This window comes from Kryptolebias marmoratus, linkage group LG1 (genome assembly GCF_001649575.2).
Source record: "Kryptolebias marmoratus isolate JLee-2015 linkage group LG1, ASM164957v2, whole genome shotgun sequence".
In the NCBI taxonomy this organism is placed as follows: Eukaryota; Metazoa; Chordata; class Actinopteri; order Cyprinodontiformes; family Rivulidae; genus Kryptolebias; species Kryptolebias marmoratus.
The window spans coordinates 33,279,437-33,293,346 of record NC_051430.1 but is presented as its reverse complement, the minus strand read 5'-3'; the positions used below and the strand labels follow the sequence as shown (position 1 = coordinate 33,293,346).

Below are 13,910 nucleotides of genomic sequence, written 5' to 3'. Positions count from 1 at the left end.
TCTTCACAAAATAGTTGTTTTTTCTTCTTATTTATCACTTCTATAAACTGAATGTATGCAAAGTGACAACACTAATACATTCGTCGTAGCCTACGTTATGAAATATTTACATGAATCATTGATACAATTATGACAGAAACGATAGAAGAAAATATATCACGATAGACACTTTTCTATCGTCCCCACGATATGGATCGTTATATCGCCCAGCACTACTTTTTGGCATCTGGAAATTTTACCCAAGGATAAACCTGCGTTATGGACGACAATTTTCAAATCTGGATATTTTAGCTGATTTATTTTGATTTTTTTTGTGATGTCACTAAAAGAAGTAGTGTGAGGTGTGCTTTAAAATGCATTCACAGGTGTGCCTCCATACCTTCAGCCATTTTCTTTACCTGCCTTTCTGTGCAGGGTCACACAGTAGCTGGTGTCTATCCCCAGTGGTCATTGTGTGAGAGATGGGATCCACCCTGGACCATCCATCACAGGGCTTTATAGAGACAAATGAAACAAACAGCCATTCTCACTCACACCTAGTGAGAATTTAGCGTTTCCAATTACCCTATCATGCATGTTTTCGTTCTGTGGGAAGAAACTGTCCCTGTAGAAAACCCACACATTAAACAGGAGAACATGCAAACTCCACACAAAAGCCCCCAGGCAGGGGATGAACCTAATTAACTCCAACGTTGTCAGCTAACCTATCAAAAGCTTCCAAAGCCATGACATCATCTGGACTTTCCTAAATTGTTTCAAGGCATTGTAATATTAGTATAAGGAAAGTAGTAAAAAAATATTATTATTCAGACATTTTTCAAATAAAAGTAATGTGGGGAATCCTAACTGACCTAAAACAGGAAAGGTTTAGTCTGATTTCCTGTCAGACATTGAGAAAAAGATGGTTCTGTGTCTATTTATACAGTATACATGAACATCTGGTTTGAACTATAGATTTCCTGAAAATCTTATTCAGTGCAGGTTTTATGCAGAATATTAGCTGCTTTGTTGAAATGTTTACTGTATCCCACTTTGTGAGATTAAAATGTCTTCATCACTATCACTTTGGCATCCGTCTTTGACTTTCCAGGGAAGAAGCATTTAAATTACTGATTATTTTACAAAGAAAGGGGAAAACAGGTTTTGTTCATGATAAAATAATATCAAGCTGTCTGAAGTTAGCTCGTGCTCAGAATCTGTGAGCATCCCCTTGTAGACTTATTCTGTTAAAACAGACATAAATGTGCCAGAATTGCTATTTCTCTACCTGACCTGGAAAAGAAAACACTTCTGCATTCTTAGACTCAAAGTCAGAGAGGGTGCTGTGGAGGCAAGAAAAGAGATATGAGACTCAATCTTGCGAGCAGTTAGCCACAGATCAGTCCTCGGGGACAGCTAATCGATGGGGCTGTCCTCCAGCCTCATCATCCAGACAGTGAGCCCAATTTCTCCCCAAAGAGCTGGAGCCCACAATTTACAGAAACTGGATTAAGGTTGGAATGGACAGGAACAGCTGAGAGACTGACGCAGGGGAAGGTCAGCTGTGGATGGAAAGATCGACACCAGTTGGATTCAGGATGCCTGGAGTTCAGTATGTCAGGGTTCAGATCTGTTCCAACATTAGGTAAAAGCAGCACAGGTGAAATCAGTTCTACAGTGTATGAAACATATTTATATTCAATATCAAACTCTATGCCACACAATGTTTGTTTGTTTTTGTTTTTTTTTCAAAAATACTTAATTAGTTGAACTGTATAAGAAAGTATTTGGGCCACTCAGAAGATAAAACAAAAAAAATCAAAAAGAGTCCTATTTTTTAAATTTATTTATTGCTTTAAAGTGGAATTTTTACTGACAGAAAAAAGTAGGAATAATATTGATTATAAATTTGCAATGTTGAGGAAAAAATGACATATTTTAAGATGAAACCAGGGAAAGGGAAATCTATGCGCAGGAGTTTTATTTTTATTATTATTCTATTTAAGTTTATGAAACACTGCACTGCTGCGCATATGATGCACATCAAAAATAAAGCCCTTCATTATTTGTAGTTATGACACACACATATATATATATATATATATATATATATATATATATATAAAATTTGGACTTACCTGTGTGTTAAGAATTGTTACCAGAGGCAGAAGCACAGCCTCAAATCATCGTCGGTATCAAAACATTGACTTGACTGAAATGTTAAGAAAATGTAGTTTCTGCAAAAGTCAGTTACCACCAGTTGAACCGCTGAACATTTTCGATTTGCACTTTTAACTTACTTGTGAGTTTAAAAGATTGTTTTTGCAACTGTTAATTAGCACAGATAAACAGAAAGTGTCAACAATAACTTTAGAAGACAAAAGTGGTAAAGAATTTAACCTCTGATCTATCTGCTTGTGTAGATATACTTAAAAAAAAGTCTAAAATCAAATTGGTTGGCATCAAAAATAGTAAACTAGCTTAATTTCGATAATTCAGCACCACTTGGATACTCAGTTTCTACACTCCTTCGTATCCATGCACAGCCCAACGGCCAACTTACAAAAGCCTGACTGCAAGTATTCGTTTGTGGGTTCTTTCTATCTTTAGCAAAAATGAACAAATTCCCCACCTCAACTTGAACAAGACCATCCATCTATTTTCTTTACCCACTTCTTCCTTTCTGGGTCGCGGAGTGTTGTCCGTTATCTCCAGCAGTCACTGCAGGAGGCACGGGACACCCCAAACAGGTTGCAAGTCCATCATAAAGACACATAGAGACAAATGAGACAACCATTTACTCTCTCTCACACCTAGGGACAATTTAAAGTTACCAATTAACCTAACATGCATGTTTCATTAAAATATATGTCCAGTGGTTCATGAAAGACAGTGTTGATCCTAAAATTTTTAAATCAATATATTGAACAGTGTGTAGCGCACAGTGCACTCCCCCTGCTGGTGGCCTCTGGTCCTACAGTTGCAGTCCTTGTCCAGTAGGAAATGAAGACAATACACACACACACAATGTTGAACCAGCATTCACACAATAACCAATATGTCTACAAATGTCTGAGTTCACACATGATTAGTGACATTGTGCTGCAGAAATCCATACACATATTGTAAATTATTTGCCAGAACTACACTTTACTAATGTCAGGTTAAAAATAAACATTACACGGGTTCATCTCACTTTTAGCCAAAGCTACAAGAATCCACTTCAGAGGGGAAAAGAAGCCACATGTGGCTCCGGAGCTGCAGGTTGAAGACCTCTGCATTCAACATACGAGGCAGCAATATTAGTGAGATTCTGCCTTTATTTAAACCTCCTCTGTTCTTGTGTTTTGCAGGTTTTGTGTGGGAGACAAATTTTTCCTGAAGAACAACATGATTCTGTGCCAGACGGACTACGAAGAAGGGCTGATGAAGGAGGGCTACGCTCCACAGGTTCGCTGACCGTTATGAGCAGACACGAAGGGCGAAGAGGAGGAGTGGGATAAAGAGGAAGCCTAAAGGAGAGCAAGAAATCACACAACAAAATGCACTATTGCCTCCTGTCCAGCTCCTGCTCCAACATGTACAGAAATAAACAGACCTCTGTGTGGGGACGCGCTCTGCTGTGTAAAACAGCCATAGAGACAATGTTACCAGGAAACAACCTGGAAACTAACAACAAATTGCAAGTGTAAATACCATTTTTTTTATATTTGGTTGTTTCTGACAGATGCTGCCTCACTTGCTGATAAAACAGGCCCTCAGACCAAGGGGTGATGGGATGATATCAGGTTGTAAAAAGACTCAAATGTGTCGACAGTCTGCCAAAGCAGAGAGATCGTCGGACCATCCATAGGCCACATTATATCTATTGTAGCTCTCAATTATTTCTGGAATGTGGAAAATGCATCCAGAATTGTAGAAACTGATATTAAAAATGGAAGTTATGAATATGTGGATCTTTCTTAACAATCTACAGTTTTGTCCCATCGGTCCCAGAAACTTTAAGGCTTGTCAACATGCATTTTGGCTTTTTTTTTTTTTTTTTTAATCATATTGTCCACCCCTACTCAGACCTATTTCTAATCAAATGCTACTTCTGGTAAAAAAAAAAAAAAAAAAAAAAAAATCTCAAAAACAGGATTGTCTCATTTTTTCCTCACAGTAACAAACAAAACTGTTCAACAACTGAATCTAAAACACACAAATGTATTGTAAATTCATGTCATTCTAACATACACTTTCATCTTTTAAAACTAATATTAAATATAAATTGAAAAGTGGCCAAGATAATGTCCCTGAATGACTTATTGTGGATAAGAATGTGCTTCCATCTTTATGTCAGGTTTTAAACTGTTCTTTTGGAAAGGTTAAAAAATAAATAAATCATAGGAATTTCAGCTGATAGCAGTTTATACTGCAGCATAGGCCAACAGGCAAATGATCTAAAACTATATTATTAATCAGAACTTCTGGGGTAAATCAAATCTCTCACACAACATTCATGGTACTACTGACTCACATGACTGCCTGTCTGCTAGAGGAAATGTCCGACTGTTTGTTTCAGCAGCTACAGCTTCTATTTTAACGTATTTAATGGATAAAAAACATTTTAACAATGATTTAAAGGGCCCAGGTGAATGCTTAAGCTGGATTCATACTTTGTGAGGAGTGAGGAAATCTGCTCTCGCTCGTGTAGAAGTGAAACCAATTTTTTTTTTTCCTGGCAGAACTCCTGTACAGATCTTTGCTTCCTTTACCACAGGGGTAGGCAATCCTGGTCCTGGAGAGCCGCTATCCTGCAGGTTTTCCTTGTTTCTCTGCTCCAACACACCTGATTCAGTGGTTAAATCACCTCTTCATGTTCTACAGAAGCCTGTTAGTGACACACTGATTCAAATCAGGTGTGTTGGAGCAGAGAAACAAGGAAAACATGCAGGATGGTGGCCCTGAGGACCAGGGTTGCCTACCCCTGCCTTACCATGACCAGACGTTTTTATTAGACCGACTGAGACAGTACGCCCTGTTTGGCATTTGCCAATTTTCCCAAAGACAAGGGAGGCCTGTAAGAAAAAGTTCTGAACAGACCGTGTTCTCGGAGCTCTCATGAGAACAAAACAACGAGATTTTTGTCACACACCCACGTCAGCGAGTACAGATTTCCCCACTTCTCGCGAAGTATAAATTCAGCTTTAGATGAGCGCAAAACGAGAAAAATGGACATGGAATCGTCAAGGAAACACAAAACTTATTGCCTAAATTTGGATTGTGGCTTCCAAGTGTAAAACTACAAAACTACAAGGGTTGAACTTTACAACAAATGGTTTCAGTTTGTTCTTAAAGACTACTTAGACCAGAAATCAGTAAAAAACCTTGTCGGCGTTCTGTACCAGAGGTGATGCCTCGGCTATGATAGATTGCGTCTACTGGGTTTTTGGAAATTGATTCAATCAGAGATATTTTTTGAAATATGCGAGCATGTTGAATTTGGATTTTAACTCCAACCATCTCTCTTCTGAATTAAAGTCTTTCTATTTATTAAAACCTCTCTTTTCCACAGGTTGAAACACTGTTTTACTCTGTATTGGTGTATGGATCAGATGGGAAGGGTTGCTAAGGATCATTTCCTCATTGAACACTTTGTACCTTTTTTCCAACAATCTGATATTCTGGGTTATGTCAAATTTTCAGCTCCTGATCCAAAAAACTCCTTTCTGAATCAGGTCATTTACCTCAAGACTCAAAAGAACTTTTTATCTTTCTATACTGAATATCAACCTCTTAGCATGCAATAGCATTCAGTGTTATATCTTCTTTCATTTGTAAACTGTAGATATACATTTAAATTGGATAATTTTGCTTGTTCTTTTTCCAATGTTTTTTTTTTACCCTCCTGAAGCCCTGAAAAGAGAGAGAGAGATAAAGAGAGGTAGAGAAGCCCTTGTAAGGCCATGGGAGGATTAATGTGTCACCCAGCATGAGATGTTTATTTTTAGGACAGCCCTTGTAAATATTATGATTGTAACAATTTAAAGCACAAATGTAATACAGTTTTATTGCATTACCAATAAGTATTGTCTTTTACTGAAGTTGTTCAAATTAAAATAAAAAAAATAAACATTAATACATAATTTGTTTTGTTGAAATAACAAAGAAATGGTTATAAAACCATCTCCAAGCAGCTTGTTCCTGTGACTACAGCTGGGTAAGGTCCACAGGACTGGAGAAAGCCTTTCCTGGACGTGGCAGCAAGAAAACTGGTGAAAAACTGAACAACTTCCAAAGAGATTTAAGATGAACTACAAGGTGAAGGTACATCGGTGTCAGATCACACAATTTCTCACTGTCTCCATGTCCTTTGGACAGAGAAAAGTCACATCAGTTCTGAGCTCACAAAGCCAGAAATGAATCATAAGAAGAAAATAACACAGTACCAACGGTAAAATTACATTTGTGTCATTTCTAGATAAAACAAACCATTTATTACTGTCATCTTTGGTGTTAGATGAAAATGTTAAAGGGTGCCATGCAGCTGCCTGAAATTCCAACAGTCATCAACTTTCACATGCAAAAAGCCAATCAGTAAGTTATCTATCCAAGGAAGCCAGCAGATAGGGTTGAATCTTCACTTCGTTGCAGTCTCCCATCCTGAGCAGCTCATTGGTGACAGTGGAAAGAAAAAAACTACCTTTTAACAGGAAGAAACCTCCAGCAGAACCAGAACCAGGCTCAGGACGAGCAGCTTCCTGCTTCGACCGGCTGAGGTTTGAGAGGACAGGAGACAATGACTGGTCCAGGTGGAGTTTCAAACATCTGCAGACCGTTTGCCTTGTCGGATTGAAGGTTTACTATAACCGTGACAATATCACGCAGAGACGTGGGAGAGCAGTAACGTAAAAGCAGCAGCAGCGTTTAAATATCTATTGACCTCAAGTCTGCTGAACTGCTCCCAGTGTCATGTGTGCTGAAGCATATTTTCTCAGGTTAAAGAAAACTGGCAAGGGCAAAAACGCTGTTCCTCCTACACCGCCTAGATCAGGGCTGGCCAACCCTGGTCCTCCAGGGCCACCATCCTGCACGTTTCACCTTAGATTCTAAACCCAAGTATCTGCACAGATGTTCCTTATCTTTCCCTGTTCTAAAGAGGTTCTGTTAGAGCAGGGGTCTCCAATCCTGGTCCTGGAGGGCCTCCATCCTGCAGGTTTTCCTTGTTTCTCTGCTCCAACACATCTGATTTGAATCAATGGCTGATTAACAGGCTTCTGCAGAACATGAAGAGATGATTTAACCTCTGAATCAGGTGTGTTGGAGCAGAGAAACAAGGAAAACCTGCAGGATGGTGGCCCTGAGGACCAGGGTTGGAGACCCCTGACCTAAATAAACACGTGTGCTCATTGTGTGAGAACTGAGGACACTTTAAAACCACTCAGGAAGGCTGATGCATGAAGAAAGCAGAATTATACAGGGGTATTTAATTGTTTTTTTCAATAATTTTATTGGAGATAATTTTGTAATTCACTGACAAACCTAAAATGTAATCTTTACACTGGATCTTTAAAACAACTTGAGATTTTGGAGACTTTTCATATAAAGCAAACTTATCCAGCAGTATTTAGCAAACAATAACTTAAAACTCTTGAATTTAGTTTATAATTGTCAAACTCATAAGCTTACAAATGAATTAAAGCAGCTGAAACAAAGATTTTCTGAGTTTCCAGTAAGTTTCTAATAAGTTTTTAAGTGGTCAGCATCTTTTTGGAAAGGAAAATCCATCTAACATCTCTGTGATGTTGAGATATCCTCTCTGATGTATTATACAGCAGGACCAGCAGACAGAACCGGACAGAACCCGACTCATGAGCCACAAGGAGAACAGAACTTTTCCTCTTAATGTGTTCTTTATAGCTCGTCTGATTTATTCTTCCTGAACTGAACTTTATGTGAATCCGGAGTTCCTTCAGCAGGGATTTAAAGCTTCTCCAGTGAAGGAACTGAACTAACAGTTACACATTAAAGCATATTAGTATTCATATCATGTGGGGATCCACTGAAGCGATCCAAGCTGACCCATTCTGATCCACAGAAAGAAGAAAAGAAAAGAAGTGAAGTCAGTTTTCTGTAGCGGGACATAAATTTGTGTGTCATCCGCAAAACAATGAAAAGAAATCCTGTATTTCTTAAAGATAGAGCCAAGAGGAAGGAGGTACAAGATAAAAGGGAGAGGGCCCAGGACTGAGCCCTGCGGGACATGTGGCCATCAAGAAAGTACGCTAAATAAGATTTAAACCAGTCTAGAGCTGTATGACCAGTGCCCATCCACTGTTCCAAGCAAGAAAGTACAATTCTGTGGTCAACTGTGTCAAAGACAGCTGATAAATCTAACAACACAGTCACCAGAGTCAGTTACTAAAAATATATCATTAAAAACCTTTAAAAGAGCCGACTCTGTGCTATTGTAACACTATTTAATATACTAAAAGGACTAGATGGAATATATCAGAAGACTAAATTCGTCTACTGGAGCTGTTGTCAGTAATCAATACAAAGGAATAACTGCTTTCAATACCATGTATTTTAAAGAGAAAATTAAGATGAACACAACAAGACAACATACATAGAAACCAAAATAAATATACACAGTACTGCAGTAGATCTTCCATACATTTGTGCACAACAGTCTTAAAAATCTCAGGTTCTCCTGGCCCCAGCCAGTCCTCAGAAGCTCGGCATCCTTTAACCCTAAAAAGGGTCACCTGGCCTGTATTAAAATAAACAGGACCGGTAAGTTACCAGCCTGCTAGTTAACTAGACTTTTCCAGTTGCATACAGAAATAAATGCAATTATATCCTAAATCAGTTATCTCATTATCTTAAACACATATTGAGTTTAAGAAGTTAGGTCATTAACATTGGCTACCACCATCAACATGCTAAACAAACACACAACATTGTGTTCACTACTAGTTCAGTGCATGACAGCTTCATGGCTCCAAGCTCACTGGATGTTCAGATCTACATGATTTTTATATTGTAAGTTTTAAAAAAAATGCATAACAAACAAAGAGATGAACTGATTGTTTGGAAACACCAACCTGTAGCTCCTTTGTCTCCAGCTCTCCCCCCTCACACCTGACTGGGAAAGCTGGAGCAAGCCTAAATAACGACCTCAGGTGTGTTAATTGGCTGACTGTCACTCTAACCCAGAGGTGTCCAATCCTGGTCCTCAGGGCCTCCATCCTGCAGGTTTTACTTGTTCCTCTGCTCCAACACACCTGATCTGAATCAATGGGTGATTAACAGGCTTCTGCAGAACATGAAGAGGTGATTTATCCTCTGATTCAGGTGTGTTGGAGCAGAGAAACAAGGAAAACATGCAGGATGGTGGACCTGAGGACCAGGATTGGAGACCCCTGCTCTAACCAATGGAGCAGCAAAGACAGGATTTGTTTTACCCTGGGTTACACTATGAAAAGATTTAAAACCTCTAAAATATTTTGTTCTATCAGATAAACCGTTAGTTGATTATAGATTTTTGAAAGCAATGGTAGTTTAGAGATAGGCCTTATAGTTAGATCTTGACTACTTGATAAATCCTGACATTTATTTATTTTTTAAATCTGTTTATATTGAACATGCTCTTGGTTTATTGCTTATTCTGGAACAGGTTGTTGTATACTGATGTTTCTATATAGATGTTTGTATTTTACAACATTTTACACTGAGTTGTTTTTTCTAATACCACTTCAGTTGACTGATTAATAAAGATTACTAACCAGTTTTAATATATTAACACTGTTCTTTCTTTCTTAAATCTATCTGATATACTTATTAATAAGGTAAAATTAGATTCAGACTGTTAGGCCAATTATTAAATGACGAAAACTCCACCTGGGAGTAATGGTAATTTCTCCATTTTTCATCGGGCACTGCTAGTTCATACAAAACCACAATTTCTTGGTTTAATATTTTATTGTTCCACCTTGAGCTTTAAAATTCTCACCAGGAAGAATATTAGATCATTCTGACATTTCAAAGAAGTGAAGCGGTTGGAATTAAGTGTTGAGGTTTTTTTATTTTATTTTATTCATATCTTTTACAATAAATTATGCTTGTCAGGCTCTTCACTTCAGAGATAGCTGTGTTCGAGCTGTAGGGTCGTATTTCTTTTATTCTCATGTCTTTCTCAGATTTGGTCACTTGGACACGTGTGATATAATGGGGATTATTCATTTGGAAAACAAACTGTGTGGTGCTTAGGGTCAACTTTCATTTCTTTTAATTGAACCACAGACAGTTTTAGATTCAGACTTAAAGATTAAACGCCTGCTTTTCAATGGAGGAATGCATTTTTCCTGCTGCCTTTCATGCAAGAGTTTAAAACTAAGATCATTTTAGGGTGAGATATGACAGCCATAGTTGTTTTGTCTCAAATGATCTGTTTGTGAATGGCTGTCAGCTACTGCCACAATGAATTTTAGCTCAGTATCTGAAGCCATTTTTGTATTGGTTACTGTTGATCAGCTGTGGTGACCATCTTGATTTTGCCCAACTTTAAAAGTTAGATTAGATTAGATTCATCCATCCAGAAGTGCTTAAGCAAGTTGTAAATATAATATATATGTTGATCTAAAAACATACATGTGAGCAGAAATGTACAAATGTATATACACTCCTGATCAAAATCTTAAGACCAGTCAAAAAATTGCAAGAAATTGCATTTTGCACTATTGGATCTTAAGAAGGTTCTAAGTAGAGCTTCACAATGTTAAAGGAAGAAATCAGTGCAAGAGACAAGAACTTTTAAGCGGGGAATTTTCTGATTTTTGGTACAATACTCTGAGTTTTTGCATCAAATGATTATTCTGAATTGTTTTAACCTTACACTTTGTGATCTGCAGGAAGACTTTGATTATATAATTTATCATAAGAATCTTTTAAACAGGATGTGTGAAATTAGGGTATCTAGAACTGATGTTTGATTAAAATCAAGGTTGTTCACAGCTGCTGAATATTATTGTTTGGGTTTATTTTAGACTTCATTGTTTGTTGTTAATTGTTTAGATGTAGTACAGTCATGAGTCACATTTTTTCAATAGATTTGTTCTTCAACAGTTATTTTCTGAAGTGGTAAATGCTTAGAAAGGTTTGATAATCACAACAGTATATTTGTTTACATTTTTTTAATATAGTGCTTTAAATGAGACATAAACGTGCATAACAACAATAATATAATAATAATTACTAATTGCTGTTTATATCATAATTCTTTTGCACGACTCTAGTTAATATGTCCTCGGTTGAAAGTGAGATGTAGGGGCCCCCGGGCCCCCATGGTGTCTAGAAACGACTCTGGGATGACATGAACCCAAAATTTTAACCTCTAGTTAAAATTATTGTCTGCTGCATAAATTGTACAACTATTATAGTGTCTTTATGTAGAACAGGAAGTTCTGCATGTGTGTGTTTTTATGTATGAAGGGTTATTTGAAGTAACTTTCTCTGGTTCACAGTTGAGTGTGTGGACTGAGGTCTAAAGAACTAAATAGGCATGCATTAAATGTGACTCTGCTACATCAAAAGGAAGGTTTCTGAAACCTAATGGTCTCACTGACCATTAGCCTCTTGCCAAGCATCTTGATCACATTGAGGATAATGACAAGCAGATTTTTTAGAAGCGATAACTGGCCAGAGGATTTCTTTAATCCTAATCACATTCAGTTTTTTTTTTAGCTTGGGAACTGCAGCTGTGTCCCGTATGGAGGCTGCATGCTTCGAAGGCTGCATGTTTCGAAGGCTGCATGCTTCGAGGGCTGCATGTTTCGAGGGCTGCATGCTTTGAAGGCTGCATGTTTCGAAGGCTGCATGTTTCGAAGGCTGCATGCTTCGAGGGCTGCATGTTTCGAGGGCTGCATGCTTTGAAGGCTGCATGATTCGAAGGCTGCATGCTTCGAAAGCTGCATGTTCCGAAGCCTGCATGCTTCAAAGGCTGCATGTTTCGAAGGCTGCATTTGTCACAAGAGTGTATTAACTGACGCAGTTGCAGGAGAAAAGGCATAAGTAAGGAACACTGTCAAGGTGACAAAAAAGGTCCTCATAAAAGCCAAACAGTAAAAAGAATCCATCTAAGGAAGACAGATTGGGGTGAATCTTCACTTCGTCGCAGTCTCCCATCCTGAGCAGCACATTGGTGACAGTGGAAAGGAAAACTCTTATTTATAATCACTCCTAAGTGTGGATATGAAGTAGACAGGCAACAGAATTCCCAGATCAGCCGTGAAAAGGTGGTTATGGAGCAAGCCTCCAGATGGTAGAGATGCAAAATCTGCCAAACTGCAGGATTGATGCTGTGGTGATGATAATCTTGGAAGACTGCTTTCAGCATAATCTGTGCATCGGGTTATCGAAAACATGGCAGCAACGCCCACAGGCTGCCCAAGAAAGGGAGATGGAAATGAATATTATATGAATGAATGGCATAGTAAATGAATAGGAGTATTTCAGTGTTGAGTTTTTCAGTGTGAAAAAAGTAAAACATCCATTTTCAACATTCTTTCATTTATAACTCACAACCCCTGTTGAATTACTAGTAGATAAGTCTCAGGGATCAATATTCAAATATAACTTAAGGGGAAAAAAAGCTAAAATAATCTTACACTACAGCATATCACACTGAATATGCTGAATCAGAGATTATGGGATATTTTGCCAAACAAAACTAGACTCATTTTGTGAACTGTGACACCAAGATCCTCCTGACATGAGTGGGTCCTTAGATATGGCTTGATTTGTCTTGCAAAATTCAATTCAATTCAAAAATACTTCATTAATCCCAAAGGGAAATTAAATGTTGACGTAGGAGTTCTTATAGATGGTGATGGCTGTGGGCAGGGGTCCGTTTTACAGCTAATCTGAAGAAGCCTCTGACTAAAGAGACTCAGTTTTCCGATGACGGTGTCATGAAGACGATGGTCAGGGTTGTCCAGGATTTCCTTGATCATCATCTCCAGAGGTTCCACAGTCATCCCCAGAACAGAACCAGCCTTCTTCATCAGGTCGTTGAGCCTTTTTAGGTCTCTGGCTCGATACACTTTTAACAGTTTTGAGAAAACAAGCTTTTAAAAAACTTACAACATTAGTAAGTTATATGTTGCTCAGGACAAATCAAGCCACATGTCTGGAACTGTTCATATCAGTAAGATCAAGGTGTCAAAATGTGGCACAACAATAAGAAATAGTAGATGGTGGTTTAATAATTTAATGTTGCATATCATCTTCCAATTCCAACATTTTCCATTTATTTTATTTTTTTAATCAACACTGTAAATTTGTATAGTGACAACTTCAACACTGTGGGCAAGACGCCATATCAGGAACATGTGCTGGCACCTGCAGGATTATCAGTTTTATTTTAAGTATTTATGAATATTTTATTTGTGATAAAAATGAATAAAACTATTCTAGTAATTGTAGTAGTTTACTAATATATACTCTATGACAGTATGAAGTTTATTTCACAGAATAACTAGTGATTTAGCAGGACGTTAATGTGACTTTATATGGAATGACTCCAGGTTCTGAACACAGGAAGAAGTTGGTAACTTTCAGTCTCTGCAGCTCGGGAAACGTGTGGTTGGTAACCGGACCAGGACTCGAGCATCAGGCCATGGGCAGCTCGTGAAAGGCAGCATACTGTCCTGTCACATGATGGTAGATCTGTACAGGCAAACATAAAAGAAAGCACATGTGTATGTAAAAACTAAAATGAGGATTAGGTAGTGCTCGGCGATATGGAACAAATCCTACATCACGATATGGATAATTTTATATCACGATAACGATATATATCATGATATACCCCAATTACGTACGTTGTCAGTTATTCTCTGAAAAATATGAAAAAATAATCTAATTTCTTACCTTTTTCAAGCTTTATT

At 37.9% G+C, this 13,910-nt stretch overlaps 2 protein-coding genes across 3 annotated transcripts in view; one reads left to right on the top strand and one right to left on the bottom strand.

Moving 5' to 3' along the window:
- lmo3 (LIM domain only 3) overlaps window positions 1-4,849 on the top strand; it is a 41,449-nt gene extending 36,600 nt beyond the window's left edge. For both annotated transcript variants that reach the window (XM_017426288.3, XM_017426287.2), the window contains exon 4: window positions 3,333-4,849. In XM_017426288.3, coding sequence (XP_017281777.1) covers window positions 3,333-3,438 — 106 coding nt within the window. In that variant the 3' untranslated portion in view covers window positions 3,439-4,849. The remainder of the gene's footprint in view (window positions 1-3,332) is intronic.
- An 8,364-nt stretch (window positions 4,850-13,213) lies between these two features.
- Window positions 13,214-13,910, bottom strand: part of dera (deoxyribose-phosphate aldolase (putative)) — a 13,273-nt gene continuing 12,576 nt past the window's right edge. The window contains exon 9 of the mRNA XM_017426286.3: window positions 13,214-13,689. Within this exon, the coding sequence (XP_017281775.1) occupies window positions 13,633-13,689 (57 nt within the window). The 3' untranslated portion in view covers window positions 13,214-13,632. The remainder of the gene's footprint in view (window positions 13,690-13,910) is intronic.